The 13,921-nt window shown below is 59.4% G+C and overlaps 1 protein-coding gene across 2 annotated transcripts in view; it reads left to right on the forward strand.

The window, feature by feature from the left end:
- VGLL4 (vestigial-like family member 4) overlaps positions 1-13,915 on the forward strand; it is a 113,074-nt gene extending 99,159 nt beyond the window's left edge. Inside the window, exons 4-6 of one of the 2 annotated variants that reach the window (XM_004692372.1) lie at positions 7,802-8,024; positions 11,502-11,625; positions 11,849-12,192. In XM_004692372.1, the coding sequence (XP_004692429.1) occupies positions 7,802-8,024; positions 11,502-11,625; positions 11,849-12,120 (619 nt within the window). In that variant the 3' untranslated portion in view covers positions 12,121-12,192. Of the gene's footprint in view, positions 1-7,801; positions 8,025-11,501; positions 11,626-11,848 lie in introns of both variants that reach the window. The other variant, XM_012732131.1, reaches the window with a different exon arrangement.
- Positions 13,916-13,921: the final 6 nt, after the last annotated feature.

Raw genomic sequence — 13,921 nt, forward strand, 5'->3', positions numbered from 1 at the left:
TTCTCACAAATGGAACTGTAATGGTGCATGGAACATTCTGGCAAGACCCCATCTGTAAACAGACCCTCCCAGGAGTTAGTAACCTATCCCAGCACCCGCTGGAAACTGCCGCCACGGTGCCCCATACCTTGGTCTCTGCTTCCAGGAGGACTTTTATTCTGACAGGCGTCCGGCCGATCCGCTCTGGGCTGGGACTGCTTGCCAAGTTTGGGAGGCCCGAGGCTTTCTTGTGGGACGACGCTGGGCTGTCTTCATGCTCTTTGGCAATGATTAAAGTGAGGTTAGTACCAAAAACCCTTTCATTTCATTCCCTTATCCCTGCTTTTTCAAACCAGATGGCAACCCTGTATTTTCAGCTGTAATTAATTTAAACTGCGAGGCAGCAAGTGCGGGCGAGGCGGGCTGGCTCTACTGAGGGGCAGCAGAGGTTCCTTTCCGCCCCTGTGCCCTCGGCCGCCGGCGCCTTGTCCCAGTCGGGCCCTCTGACTGGGGACAGGTTCTCGGCGCGGGGGTGGGGGGTGGAGGTTCAGGGGCATTTGCTGGGGCTGCAGCGCTGGCTCCGCACGTGGGGGCTGGAGGGGTCACGCTCGTCATTGCTTCCTTAGTGGATTGGCAGCGCCCAAGTTTCAGGCGATAGCTGACGTGCTGCTGCCAGCCCGTCCGTCACGTGACTGCCAGACAAGGGGGCACAGTCTGCCGGCGGCGGCTCCAGGAGGACGGGTGCTTTTTCTTCCTACTCATTTTGGCGGCCAGGACCGCCTCCACGAGGGGCTGTGTTCTGGGGCTAGCGTTTACTCTGGAAGAAAATTACAAGGGGAATAAAGGCCACAGCGACAGTCTGGGGGCTTCCGCCTTAGCTGTTTGGCCATTTCCCTCCATGGAAACTGGACGCCCGCCCCTGCTCTCAGAGCCGCCCCCAAGTGCGGGATTGGCTGGCGCGGGGTGCGGTGTGGGGGGGCTTCACGTGCCATGGGGTGGGTGCTGGCCGGCACTGGCTCTCCCAGCACCTTGTGAAATGAGGGCTTGTGTCTGCCCAGCGCACAGCAGGGGCAGTAGCTTCGATTTCTCGTGGGAGACACATTTCCGGGGCACTGCTGTGGGCAGTTGCTGATCGAGGAAGCTGTGTCGGAGACGGTGTATGTACCAAGCTGCCTGTTAGTGTCAGACACGCGGTGGTGGTGATTCACGTGGGCCATCCTCGGGTGCTGCAGAATCATTTGGGAAGGGCTGCAGTGAGAAACAGGGACCACAGATCTGTGACCGAGTCTCCACGATCGGCTGGCGACTGCAGAGCGTCGACGCTGGCCCTGCGGAGCTGAGTGAGCTGGGTGATGGATGTGTTCTGTTTATTTAATTTTTATGTCCAGTGTTTGTTACTCATGAGCATTTCTCTCGTGGACCACTTGGGCTGTGTTTATAGAGACTTGCTTTTTTGGTGTGGTTGCGGCCAGCCCCATCCTTTTTGAAACCTTTTATTTTTCTCTATGGAGAGGGACAAACATGTAGTGGAAAATACATCCTGTAATTCAGTCTCTTTGTAAGCACCGATTCGTCAAAACTTCTGAGGACTGAAAGATGAATGTAGAACTCCCATGGGAGCCAGCAAGTCCCGTTTGTGGGCACACCCTAGCAGACGTATGTACCCCACGTTCCCCCACGTTCATGGCTGCATTATTCCAACAGCCAAAAGGTGGGAGCAAAGCTAGTGTCCATCTCTGGGTACATGGACACAGAACGTGCAGCAGGTACGGGAATATTACTCAGCCATAGAGAGGAAGGTAATGACACAGCCTGGCACACGGGTGAAGCTCAGAAGCACAATGCCCAGTGGATGACAAGGCGAGTAGCGAGCGTGGAGTCGTCAGGTACACGAGATCCCTGGAGACTTGGGTCAGAGACAGTAGAATGGGGGGTAGAGAAGGGGGTTTTAGTGTTTCCGATGGGAAGGTGGAAGAGAGGTGGAGGTGGACATGGAGATGGGGCACACGGGGTGAAGGGACGTAACCGCCGACTGCATCATATCACGTGAGACTGCTGATGGTGGGGAGTTTGAGGTCTCCTGGTCCCTGACAAAACGCTACGAAAGTCCCTCTGTGGACTCATCACCTCCACGCAGGTGAAGAAGCCAACAGGCGTCTGTTCTGGGCTCAGCCACTGCTCTGCAGTGGGCAGTGTGTGTCGAGGGGGCCTGTGGTGGGGGGAATCCTGGGGCCTTTTTCACTTAGCTTGGATCAACAATTTATCATGTGGCTTTGGGTTTTCTCATGTAAAGGAAAGGGGTGTGTCCCTAGAGGGCACTGGATTAGGGGTGGGGTGGGTGCATGTCTTCTGGATTTCCCGAAGGCATTTATTTTTTTTACTTTTTCCCAAAGGCATTTATTTTAAAGATTTACTTATTTATGCATATGAGAGCTGGGATACAAGCCAGAGGTGCTGGGGGTGAGAGGATTCACCAGAGACAGTGGGCAACAGAACAGGTGGATTGACTGAAGTACCCTGCTGAGGGGAGTGGCCGGGAGATAGAAGAGGTCTGCTGCGCCCTGTGGGTCGCTCCCTGGTTGGGGAGCAAACTCAGGCCTTCGTGTCTGTAGGGCTAAGACTCAACCACGAGGCCCCCCGGGAGGGCCCTTGGAAGGCATTTCAGAACCATCCAGTCAATCCTGGAAAGTGGCGTCTCAGTGCTGGATGGACTTTCCGCTTCTCTGGATCCTTCCCAGGGTTCTGGGCTTCAGATAAAATGTGATCGTAGTAGCCAGCGGGTTGTTCTTAGATGTTGGTGGTGTTACAGTAAAGCTAAGCAGATTAGGGGAAGTCAGTTTTGAATCCTCTGAAAAGTTTGAAAATAAGGAGATTTGTAAAGAAAGTTTTATAACTCAGAGAAACATGAACCGGCCATGGATACTGCGTCTGCTGGCCCCTTGGGAACTTGGCTTTAAGGATAGAGATGCGTAATTTGCCCATCCTTGGCAATGCGTTAGTAGCCTTTTTATGCTCCGGAAGGTCCTTAAACAATCTCACAGTAGGTCAGATCTTTTTCTTGTGATGTAGTCTTAAAAAATAGCTTAGCCAGCTTTTACTTCTAGTTTTTGGAAAGACGGGGTTAAAGATGGGGTTCAGCCTGGGCCACCTGGCTGTTCCCAGGGAACTAATGCACTAGATGCTCAGAATTCCATGGGCCTTGCTTTCACATGGTAAGTCCATGAGTTCCTTTAATAGTGACAGTGTTATAATGAATAATTATCATAGTGATCAGCAATTTAATAGCGACAGTAATAGATATTTTAGTGAATATTTGGTAATGCTTTAATATCATTAGATGAACATCTGGTCACTTTACATACTTAATGCACTTAATGCCCTCTAACTTTTTATACCGTAGTTGTATGATCAATTCAGCTCAGTGGTTTAGTTTTGCTTACAGTTTCTGATGTCTGTCTGCTAGATGAGAAGTTTTAGAGGAAAAACCAGACTTTCTAAATTTTGTCTGGTGTAGGATACATGAACTGGGGTTTATCCACTAGTAACCAAGAAGCTGACAGCATAATTTGCACTGTGAGGTACTTGGGGGAGTTGCTCATGCGTAGGTGTGAGGGGATACCTTGTTGGGTGCGTGTCGAGTGGGAGCAGGTGGCTCCAGCCTGAGCCTGAGGGTGCAGGGAGGAAGTCTGCCTGGCCCAGCCGCCCTGCCCCCCGCCCCAGCATGGTGGGCGCGCCATTGCGTCCCTTCGCCAGGCACAAAACAGATTCACAAACACAGCTGCACGGAACGGCAAAGAGTAGGAAGGACTGTGGGCAGCCCCAGCCTGCTGCGTGGGAGCGCCTTTGAGTAGCGGGTCTCAGACTGTCCTGATTGCCATGTTCGATCTGCCTACTCCTCTTACATCATTTGCCATGACTTCTGCTTCAAAACCGTGTCACCATACACGGAAAGGAATGACCCTTTCCAGTTTGTTGGGGGCCAGTGGCGCCGTCCTCACCTGGAGGCAGCCATTGACTGGAGCGCGCTCGGGGGGCGCGGGGGTTAGGGCTGTTTGATGAAGAAGCGTCCGGTGGGGCAGGGCGGACACTGTGGTAGTTGGGAGGAGGATCGCCTTTGTCCCAAGCACCCTCCTGGGAGTTGCTTCCCTGTGCGCCGCAGCAGCTGGGGAACGCTCTGAGCGGAGGCGGCGCCCCGCTGGGACACTGCGCCCGCACCCTGCTGCCGTCACCGCCTTGCTCTCCGAAGCCGGGCTCTGCCGGGCTCTGCCGCGTCGGGCAGGCGTCGGTCTGCCTAGCGGTTGCTGCCTCAGTGAGCCCCGAGAGAATCTGAACCAGAAGGGGCAGCTCTCCATCAGCCCCGGTGAAGGTGGACACGAGGCTGAGGGTGTGTTCAGCCCATTACCTGCGGGACGGCCAGCTTCCTGCCCTGCTCGCGCCGCTTCTTGAGGCCCCGTTGCTTCCAGCCAGCCGGCATTGGTTTCCCTAAGCGGATACTTGCTTCGCCCATGGCTCAGTTACTGTGTCCTGGGCACTGTTCTAGCGCCTCATGGAAGCTTCTGAGCAGTGTGGGTGTCTCCCTGGTTGGTTTCCCGCTGGGCGCGTTTGCTCGGAATGCGTTTCTGGCTCCTGGGGTGCCTTGGAGAGGGAGCTCCCACCTTTTACCTTCCAAAGGAAGGGTCAGAGCAACGGCCCCCAACCTTCACTTCTAGCACAGGAAGGCTTTAGAAGTGAGGGGTTTGGGGGTCAGTGGAGAGGGTTTGGCTTCTGAGTCACACCCTGCAAAGCTGAGGCAGTCGCAGTACATTTCGAGGTCGGCACCCCTCTCGAGACCTCTTGCTGTGCAGGGGGCGGGCCCAGGAGATTGTACCTGGGATGCTGCAGTCTGTCACACAAGGAAAGACGCTTCCCATCCCTGGCACTGGAGCTCTGTTTACTGCTCCCCCCCCCCCACACACTTTTTTTTTTTAAATAACATTCTTAGAATATAGGATGACAAAAACGATGACACGTTCAGTACTGGTGGGAACTTGAATTCTTTTATATTTTATTAGCCTCAGCTCCATCTCCTTTCATTTGAAAATACTGGATGGACACAGGGGTTGTGTGATGGTCTGGCTCACACTCGGCGTGGGTATTCATGAGGGTTCTACAGGAGGTGGGTTCTCAGCTACAGCGGGTCCCCACTGCCAGGTGGCTGACATGGGAGGTGCCCCAGCCATGTCTCGGGGCTGGTCACCACTGGTCGCAGAAGTCAGTTTCACCGGTCTCAGTTCATGATGGAAACAAGCAAACAGTTCCGGTTAGAGAGACTGGTGCTTCCTGGTGCGGGCCGGAGCCCTGGGAAGTAACTGTCGTCTTCTCTGCGGCCTGTGAGCTGTGGGCAGCTGCTCTAGAAAGCCTGTGTTTTCCTCAAGCAGCCAGGTGTAAGGTCCCTTGGGACTCGGAGACACCGCCAAGGAGGCCTGCGTGCCCCCTGCTGCTGTCTGAGTTGCTGGCAGCTCAGCCCCCTGGGAGGGGAAGACTAGGCTCCACCACCACCGCTCTGGTCGTGGACCTGCGGCAAGGGAGGGCGTCTCCTACAAGTTGCCCAGGATCTTCCAGTCCGGCCCCCAAGGTTGAGCACTATCCCCGGAGCCTTCTTGGCACTGGTCTGCGCACACCCAGAAAAGAGACTTAACCTACAGGTCTGAGCGACAGGGCAAGGGGGGACTGCCTCCCGCTAGAACAGTTGGGCTTTAGGGTGGGGCAGGTACCGCTGTCTGGAAGCCCCATGGGTGGGCGATGGGGTGGCTGCCTGCTGCCGTCATCACGGCGGGCCAGGACGCACCTGGCAGCACACAGAGCCGTGCGTCCCGCGTGCTCCATGCCTAGTGTTTCCCGACCCTGGCCAAGACAGTCTGGTACCGGAAGGGCGTGTCTGTCCAGCCTCCGCCTGCAGACCTGGTCGGGACCTGCCTGCCCCACGGTGCTTCCCGCTTGAAGCTGATACCAGGAGCGATGAGGCTCAGCAGGGGAGGACCCCGAAGTGTAGAAGTGGGCAGGGGGCGGAAGTAGTGCCCTGCGTTCAGAGGAGTGGGACCTTCTCTGAAAGGGCCTGGACTCCTTTTCCCTGGGGGTGAGCAGCAGACTGACTTGCTGGGCAGTAACCCGCAGAGCTAGTCTCGCCCCCAGGGCTTCCTTTGCCGACCAGCGGGTGTGTCTGACCGGCACCTGGCCCTGCTGTGCGGAGAGCCGGTGGAGGCCAGTACTGCAAGCGTTCACTGCTCGGAGTCCAGTATCCCAGCCCCGGACGCGAGCGGTGTCTCAGCTCAGAGGCCCACGGGGTGCACAGCATCTGCGCCACACACGCTTCGCTGGCGGGAAAGGGACTCGTCCTTGGCGGGGTTGCTGCCTCTTTCCTCCCCGCTCCTCCCCTCCTCTGCCACAGCCCGGGCAGTGAGAATGCTCCCTGCGTGCTGGGTCTCGACCGGGGTGGAGGTGACGGTCACTGTCGCAGGCAGGAAGCCTGTGGTCGGGGCTGGCTGGCGATGACTCATGGAACATAGGGAAGAACAATGTCTGTCTTGGAGCTCCGGGAATCAGGCAGACGAGCTGGGGATGTGAGTAATGTAGAACTTTACTAAAATTACGCACGCGCCGGCCTCTTCCTGTGCCCAGAGTCTCCGGCCCCCCACTGCCACTCCCTAAGGTGACCCTTCACCTTGAGATATGGCCTGGCCCAGCGCCTCCTCTCCCCTGCTTCGCTGAGTGCATAGCTGGACCGCACCTGCCCCGGCTGTGGGGGCGACATGAGGTGGGCACAGAGGCCTCCTGAGCGTGGGCTGCTCCTTCCTGCCCATGGGCGCTGACTGGGGCCACACACTCATCGTGGCCCCCTCTGCTGGGGCTGCCATCTTCCTGGGCGACTGAGGTGTTGCTGCTTTCCCAGTCTTTACAGGAAGACGAGATCAGGGACAGGCCAGTGGCAGAATTAAGTATTTCTTACTGGCTGTCATCCCTCTTTGACAGCTGTCAGGAGATGCATGGGCTGCGTCAACGCCGAGCCTGAACATTGGCTCCATGGTTGTCTTAATGGAGCAAAAACTGATTGCTTTTGTCCGGAAAATGGGGGAGATGCTGTGCTCAAGGCCACTGAATGCCCTGCATGGTAAGCTCGGCCTCCTGCCGAGTGCGCTCTGCCAGTGCTCACTAGGCTCACAGCCTGAGTGTGGGGCACTCGGGCCCACCAGGCCGGGAAGTGCATCATCCGTCAGCCCCACGGTTGGCCAAGACAGAGGCCCAGGGTCCCAGCAGCCTGAGATATGGGGGTGGTGGGGCCAGCACCAGGGGCTCTTCCCACTGCGCCCCTCTGGCCTACTCCCACCACTACTGGCTGCGTGTGGATGCCCCTTTGAGGCCTCACAGCTGCCCATCGCTCCATGTCCACATGCTCACCCTCCTATCTGGCGCATCCGTGTGGCCAAGGGCCCACAGGTCCCTTCCTGAGGGCTGTGAACAGGGGCTTCATTCCAGAAGGCCCTTGCCACCGTGGGTAGGCAGGTGACCCCATTTGGGACAGGACGGGCTGCTGGGCAGGGTGACCAGCATGACCTCACAGAGCCCAGTTGAGACCCTCCTGGGGGCGTGGAGTCACACCCAGCTGGGGTGAGTATCCTAGGAGTTTGACCAGAGCTCTGGAACGTGGGGGTGCTGGCAGGCATTACCCCAGCAGGTGTCATCCCACAAAACGGTCCAGGTAAAGTGCCTGCCACGTAGCTGGCGTTTCCCCTTTGCCCTCAGAGATGCCAGGTATTCCTGCCTGAGTGCCTGCTCTCTTTTCCAGGAGCAAGACTGCCAATGGAGATTGTCGCAAAGACCCGCGGGAGCGGAGCCGCAGCCCCATTGAGCGCGCTGTGGCCCCCACCATGAGCCTGCACAGTGGCCATCTATACACGTCCCTCCCCAGCCTCAGCATGGAGCAGCCCCTCGCACTGACCAAGAACAGCATGGACGCCAGCAGGCCAGCCGGCATCTCGCCCACGCTGACCCCAGGGGAGCGGCAGCAGGTACACCTTTGCTGTGTGTGTGGGGTGGGGGTGGGGGTGGGGGCAGCAGCCTGAGAAGAGGTGTGGGAGGACTAGCTGTGCTTGGTCCTTGAGCACGGGAGAAGTAGGGGGTCTTTTACTGAGAGCACCCCACCTTTTTGAGTCCTACCCGGCCTTGCTTAGACCTTCAGTGCCTCTGGGGCTTCTTTCCTTGGGAGTCCAGTGCCTGTTAGCTTCATGGTTGCCTCACATGGAGTGAAATGCTGGGCCTTGGGCTGGAGTCCTGTGAAGTTGTGGGCCACAGAAGTTACTAGTCCTGCTGGTCAGGAGCTTGTGATTGGCACAAAGGGATGCTTTTCATTACAGGAAGATAAGGAAAGTGAATTATTACTTAGTAAACAGCATGCTTGGTAGAAAAATGAACAGTATCTTCTCAAAGGGGGGTTCCTGGACACCGGGTAAAGACCATGCAGGGGCCCTCGGCTTTCTCCCCTTACTACGTGGGTCCTCCTGTCGGGGCTGGCTCTAAGGGGGATCTCGTGACATTTAGGGACTCTACTTGGGGCCACTGATGTGTACAAGGGTGCCATGGAGCACCCACAGGTTAAGTGTCGCGAGTCGGTCGTCACACGGCTAACCCGCGTGTCTCGGCTGTGAGTCTTCAGCCAGCCGTTTGTTCTGGTAAGAACCAGGTAGAAGAAGTGTGGGTGCAGGACCTGCTTCCAGCTGGGGAGGTGCTCGGCCTAGTCAGAAACAGGCTGCAGGAGTCGAGGTGACCGAGGCACAAAGGAGGACCCAGCCCAGCTAGTGTCCCTGCGGGTGGCAGGGGGTGTGCCCTGTGGACGTCATCTTTGGCCCCTGGGGGCCTGGAAGCAGCGGAACCCCGTGTCCCCAGTCCATCTCTTCCCAGGAGAACCAAGTGGGCCCCACGTGGAAGCTCAGTGTTTTCTTGGGTCATGATTCCCACAGTGGAGCAAGGCTTGGGGTAGTTCTGGGTCCCCCCGCCGCCCCCGCGTGTGCTTGGCGGCACAGTTACCAGGATGGGGAACCGGGGCTCCAGCTTTAATTTCAAGTTGGGGTGAAGAGGTGGTTGTCAGGCCGACTTTGTGGCCCCCAACTCAAGGCAGTGGTCAGCATGTGTCCATGTGGACCCTGGACCTTCCTGGGTGAGCTCAGGCCGGCCCAGTGCATGGCCAGCTGCTGCCAGGGTGGCTGTTGTGAGAAGTGAGCGTGGCACCTGCAGCTCTGGCAGGAAGTGATGTTGGGGTAGGGGCGGCGGTGGAAAGGTGACTCAGAGCTCTGGGAACCGGGACAGGAAAGTTCCCAGAGGCGTGTCTGGGGAGGCCACAGGGTGTGTCCCTGTTTTGTGATGGCAGCTGAAGGGGGAGGGGGCTCCCAAGAAAAGACAGGTACTAGCGTGACCCAGGGTTCAGAGAAGCGGGAGTGCTAACCGTGAGGACAGTCCCCCTGGGGCAGCCAGAGTGCACGTGCCAGGGCCCAGTTGGGGGGAGGGACAGGTGCCCGGCCCTGCTGCTGTTCACGCAAGCAGGCGGCCAGTGCTGGCCTTCGTTTCCCATTTTGAACCTGAGGATACGGTGCGGGGACCGTGTGGGCTCAGGCCACACCTTCAGGAAGCAGAGGGCTTTTACTAAGTGGACATGTGTGGCAAAGCACAGCTGACAGCCAGAGTCTGGGATGGGATGCTGTACCCCAAGGTCTGAGGAAGGTGGTTTGTTGTGCCTGGGGGGGAGGGGGGTGCGCAGCCCAGGCCTTCTGCAGTAGGGTAGCAGCAGGGACAGGCACCCTTCACCTGCGACTCGAGGCAACACCAGGGGTGATGCTCAAGTGTCTCACACTGACCTCTGGCCGCCCCTGCGGATGGCCCCTGTACAGTGCTGGCCTCAACGCTGCACGGTCTGAGCTCCCTGCGCTGCCTTTGTGACACTGCATTTCTCCTCCTCCGTGACCTGCTCTCTCACAATTGCACTGGCCCGACCCAGTTGGTTCTAAGACCAGAAACACACCCCCTGCCCTCCACACGGGCTGGAGCGCTGCAGGAAGGGCCACGGACCCATCGGACACAGGGCGGCTTGTCCCTGGTGGCCTGGGCCGCCGCCCTCGCTCCGCTTTTCGTGATGGCCCACAGCTCCCGAGACCCGCCTGTCTCCGGGGCCCAGCTCAGGAGGTGGCGCCCAGCCCAGATCCGGTGTCTGGCCGGGTCAGGGTCAGGTCACTTACAAGCATGGCCACCTGTGCCTGCTGCGTAGGTGGCAGGCCTGTTCCTGCGGGGCTCGGACTGCACCGCACTGCCCCCCAGCGGGGCCAGCTCCCCACGGCCCCTCCAGCCCCTGCTCCGCAAGCAAGGAGCTGATGTGATGCAGGAACCCCGGCCTCACAGCCCTGTGGCCTTTTGTCCGCACGGGCCTGGTGCCAACCCTGGTGGCCCCATTCAGCTGCTGGGGTGCAGCTCCGACAAAGTGCCACAGTCTCCTCTCACACCCCTCAGCCAGCTGGGCGTCATGTCAGGCGCACGTCATTTCTTGTGTGGCCCGAACACAGCTCTGAAGAGCCAGACAGGACAGGCTCCCTTTCCCTCGTGGCTTTGGAAGGTCTCTGGCATCTCGAGACTCTGTGAGGGCTCTTTGGTGTTGAGGTGGCGGCCAGCAGGCCTCAGTGCCCCTGCGGACACTGTTGTCCCGAGGCCCGCAGCCCTGTGGGCCGCTCCTGCATCGCTGCCTTACAAGTGGGTGCACAGCCTTGTCCACCAGGGCCCTGAGGCCCGGGACACTGGCCCTCGCTCTGAGGGGCACTGGCCAGTGGAGGGGTCCTTCGCCGAGTTGTGGGGCGTGGTGGCCGTCGTGCTTTCTGAACAGTCGGAGGACCCCGACGCTCACCCGGTGCCGCTGGGAACGTGCGGTTCCACCCTCGGCCGTACTTCCCATCACCGTCGGGGGTGTGAGTGGTCGTGACAGGCCACCGCGAGCTGGCCGAGGCGCAACATGCTAGGTGCAGGGTGGCTGAGAGATTCATTCCCTGGGGCACCGTGGTCCTCGATGCCCCCTCGGCGCGAGCGGCGCCTCCCCTCCTCCCTCGTGATGATCTAACACCCGCTGTGGGTGGTAGCGGAGGGACCGCTGGGGCGCGGGGCCCCTCGCCCCCCAGGGAGGCTGCCTACCGGGGTTCTTTGTCCTGTAGCAGCAGCTGGGCTCCATTTTGAAGTAGCAAGTGGATGGGGGGGTTTGGACGTTGACCCTTGGTCAGGACGGGCTCTTGCAGCGCGAGGGTGCTGGGGTGCGCCCCACAGGGGGCAGCTGGCACCTGACAGCTGGGGGTCAGGCACCGACAGTGCGCATGGTGCCTGGTCCCCGTCTGGTGCTGCCAGGACACGGGTGGGCCTGTCTTAGTCCCCAGGTGGAGACAGGATGGGCCACAGATGGGTGGGGAGCAGCACCCACGTCTGTCTTTCAAGCCTAATGCCCGCCCCTCTGCTCACCCCAGAACCGGCCCTCCGTGATCACGTGCGCCTCCGCCAGCACCCGCAACTGCAACCTCTCCCACTGCCCCATCGCGCACAGCGGCTGCGGGCCGGCGGGGCCGGCCAGCTACCGGAGGGCGCCGAGCTGTAAGTGCGGGGGGGGGGCCCTCACTCACTCACTGGCGGGGGGCGCCTTCCGGCCCTTCTGTTCACAGCAGTCGGAGCAACCAGCCTCGAAGCTTCCCCCGCGGGCGCCGGTGTCTGGGAGCCTGGGGGTGGGCGGGAGGCAGTGGGCGCCGCCCTGCGGGCTCTGGCCAGCCGGGCGCTTCCGCCTGTGGCCCGGCGCTGACACCCCTCTGGTCGCCCACAGCCGCCACCGCCTGCGACCCCGTGGTGGAGGAGCACTTCCGCAGGAGCTTGGGCAAGAACTACAAGGAGCCGGAGCCGGCGCCCAACTCCGTGTCCATCACGGGCTCCGTGGACGACCACTTTGCCAAAGCCTTGGGTGACACGTGGCTTCAGATCAAAGCGGCCAAGGACGGCGCGTCCAGCAGCCCGGAGTCCGCCTCGCGCAGGGGCCAGCCGGCCAGCCCCTCTGCCCACATGGTCAGCCACAGTCACTCCCCCTCCGTGGCCTCGTGAAGGGCCTGGCCCCTTGAACAAGACGTGGGTCTGCATGGTTTGCCTGAGCTTGAACAGTCAGCGCTTAAAAAACAAACAAAAAAAATGGGGGGTGGGGGAGGGGGGAGGTTTACTTGCAAAACCATGTTGGGGTTTTCGTTCTGTCCTGTTTCTGTACTGCTTGGTATGCGTGCACGGCCCTCGGATGAGACGGCGGGAACCGCGGGGCACCTGTCCAGTGTCCCGCCCTGACTTCCCGCCTCGGTTACCAAAGAAACCTCTGCTGCAGGCCTCGCCCGCGTCAGGTCCCTCGCTGTGCCCCAGCCCTGGCCGCCCTGTCGTTCGCTTTTCGAGAGTGGGGCCTGTGGGCCAGCGGCGTGCGTGAGCGTGTGCGTGTACTTGAACAGAACAGAGCTGGCTGTCTGATTTGCACTACTGGCGGCCCGAGCGCCCGCCCGCCCGCCGGCTCAGGCGCGGGGCCGTGTGCCGAGGCAAACTGCTGAGAAACGAAGGGGGTGAGGACGACGTTGCTGGCCATTTGTGTGGCGTTTTTGTTTTCGTTTGTTTCTGACTTAGTCTGACAGCTTGGGAAGGGGAAGTCTCATGCAGGCTGTAGGTCTCTCTCTGGATTTCAGGTGCTTGCAGTGGGCTGCGGACTCCACCGACCACGGGCATTGGCCACCCCAGACTTGCGGTGCCTTAGGCTAGAGCAGAGCGGGAGGCCCCACAGCGCTTCAACGTGACGCGTGTTTCAATGGAGAGAAATAGCTGGTTTCTATTAACTGTGTAGGCAGTAAACAAAGTCCTTAATATTAGCTTCTTTCCAGAATTTACTTTTCTCAGTTGCAGTCCTAGCTAGAGCTACTGCTGGTCCAGTGGATGCGAAGATGCTTGTCCGCAGCCTCGCTCCCGCCTGCTGGGGGGCTGACGTCTGTGGTGGCGCCGCCTCCTGCCCGCTTGGGACTAGTTCCCAGGGGTGGGAGTCGGCCCTGGCCCTCGATGCAAAACTGCTCTTTGCTGAAGGCCAGGCCCCTGACAATCTGTGATGCGGCGCGTTTCCCGGGGCGCCGCGCCGGGGCCAAGGCAGTGCACATTCCCGACTCGGCGCTCGCTCGCTCGCTGGCTCGCTGCGGCCGCGAGTCGTCAGCGCTACTAACCTGAGGTAGAGGGAGGGGCCCGGCGGCGCCGGCCAGCAGCTGCTCCTCCCTGGTGGACGCCTGGCCCCAGCCTACCTGCTACATTCCAGCCTTGTCCCCCGCGGGCCTGACAGGTCGCCGGCCAGGTGACTTGCTGTGCCCGCCTCACCTGCCGGGCAGTGTGGACTCACGGGAGCCCTCAAGGCTGGTTTCCGGGAGGAGGGAGGCTCCGGCCTGCTGGGTAACAGAAAACTGGCGTGGGGAGGCAGGGGGCTCTCCTGGGCGCGAGGGGCCCCTCGCCCCGGACCCAGCACGTCCCTCCCCTCCCTGGGCTTCCACATTTAGGCCCGTCTCTTCTGTAGGAAAAACCGTCGAGAACACTTTTTTATATAGGTAACTTTAAGACCATCATTACGCTGTGCGTAAAGAATGTACAGAGAAATTTGTAGGTATTTTTTGAAGAACAATTAATTTGTTAATGATATGTAGCTATTTAATTTTTCCCTTTCCCATTGTAATCATTTTTTTTTTTTGAAAAAAAAGTTGATCTTTTTTTGTCGTAGATTTGTCTGTAAAAGTGCAGGAACACAGTTACTCTATGAGAACGCTGCAGCTGCCTTAATAGCCGCTCGTTTGTTACTGCTGCAGGCTACTGAGCGCGGCCGGCAGGCTCGGGGCGGGGCCGG

Source organism: Condylura cristata, unplaced genomic scaffold, assembly GCF_000260355.1.
Source record: "Condylura cristata isolate star-nosed mole 26May11 unplaced genomic scaffold, ConCri1.0 scaffold00033, whole genome shotgun sequence".
Classification (NCBI taxonomy): Eukaryota; Metazoa; Chordata; class Mammalia; order Eulipotyphla; family Talpidae; genus Condylura; species Condylura cristata.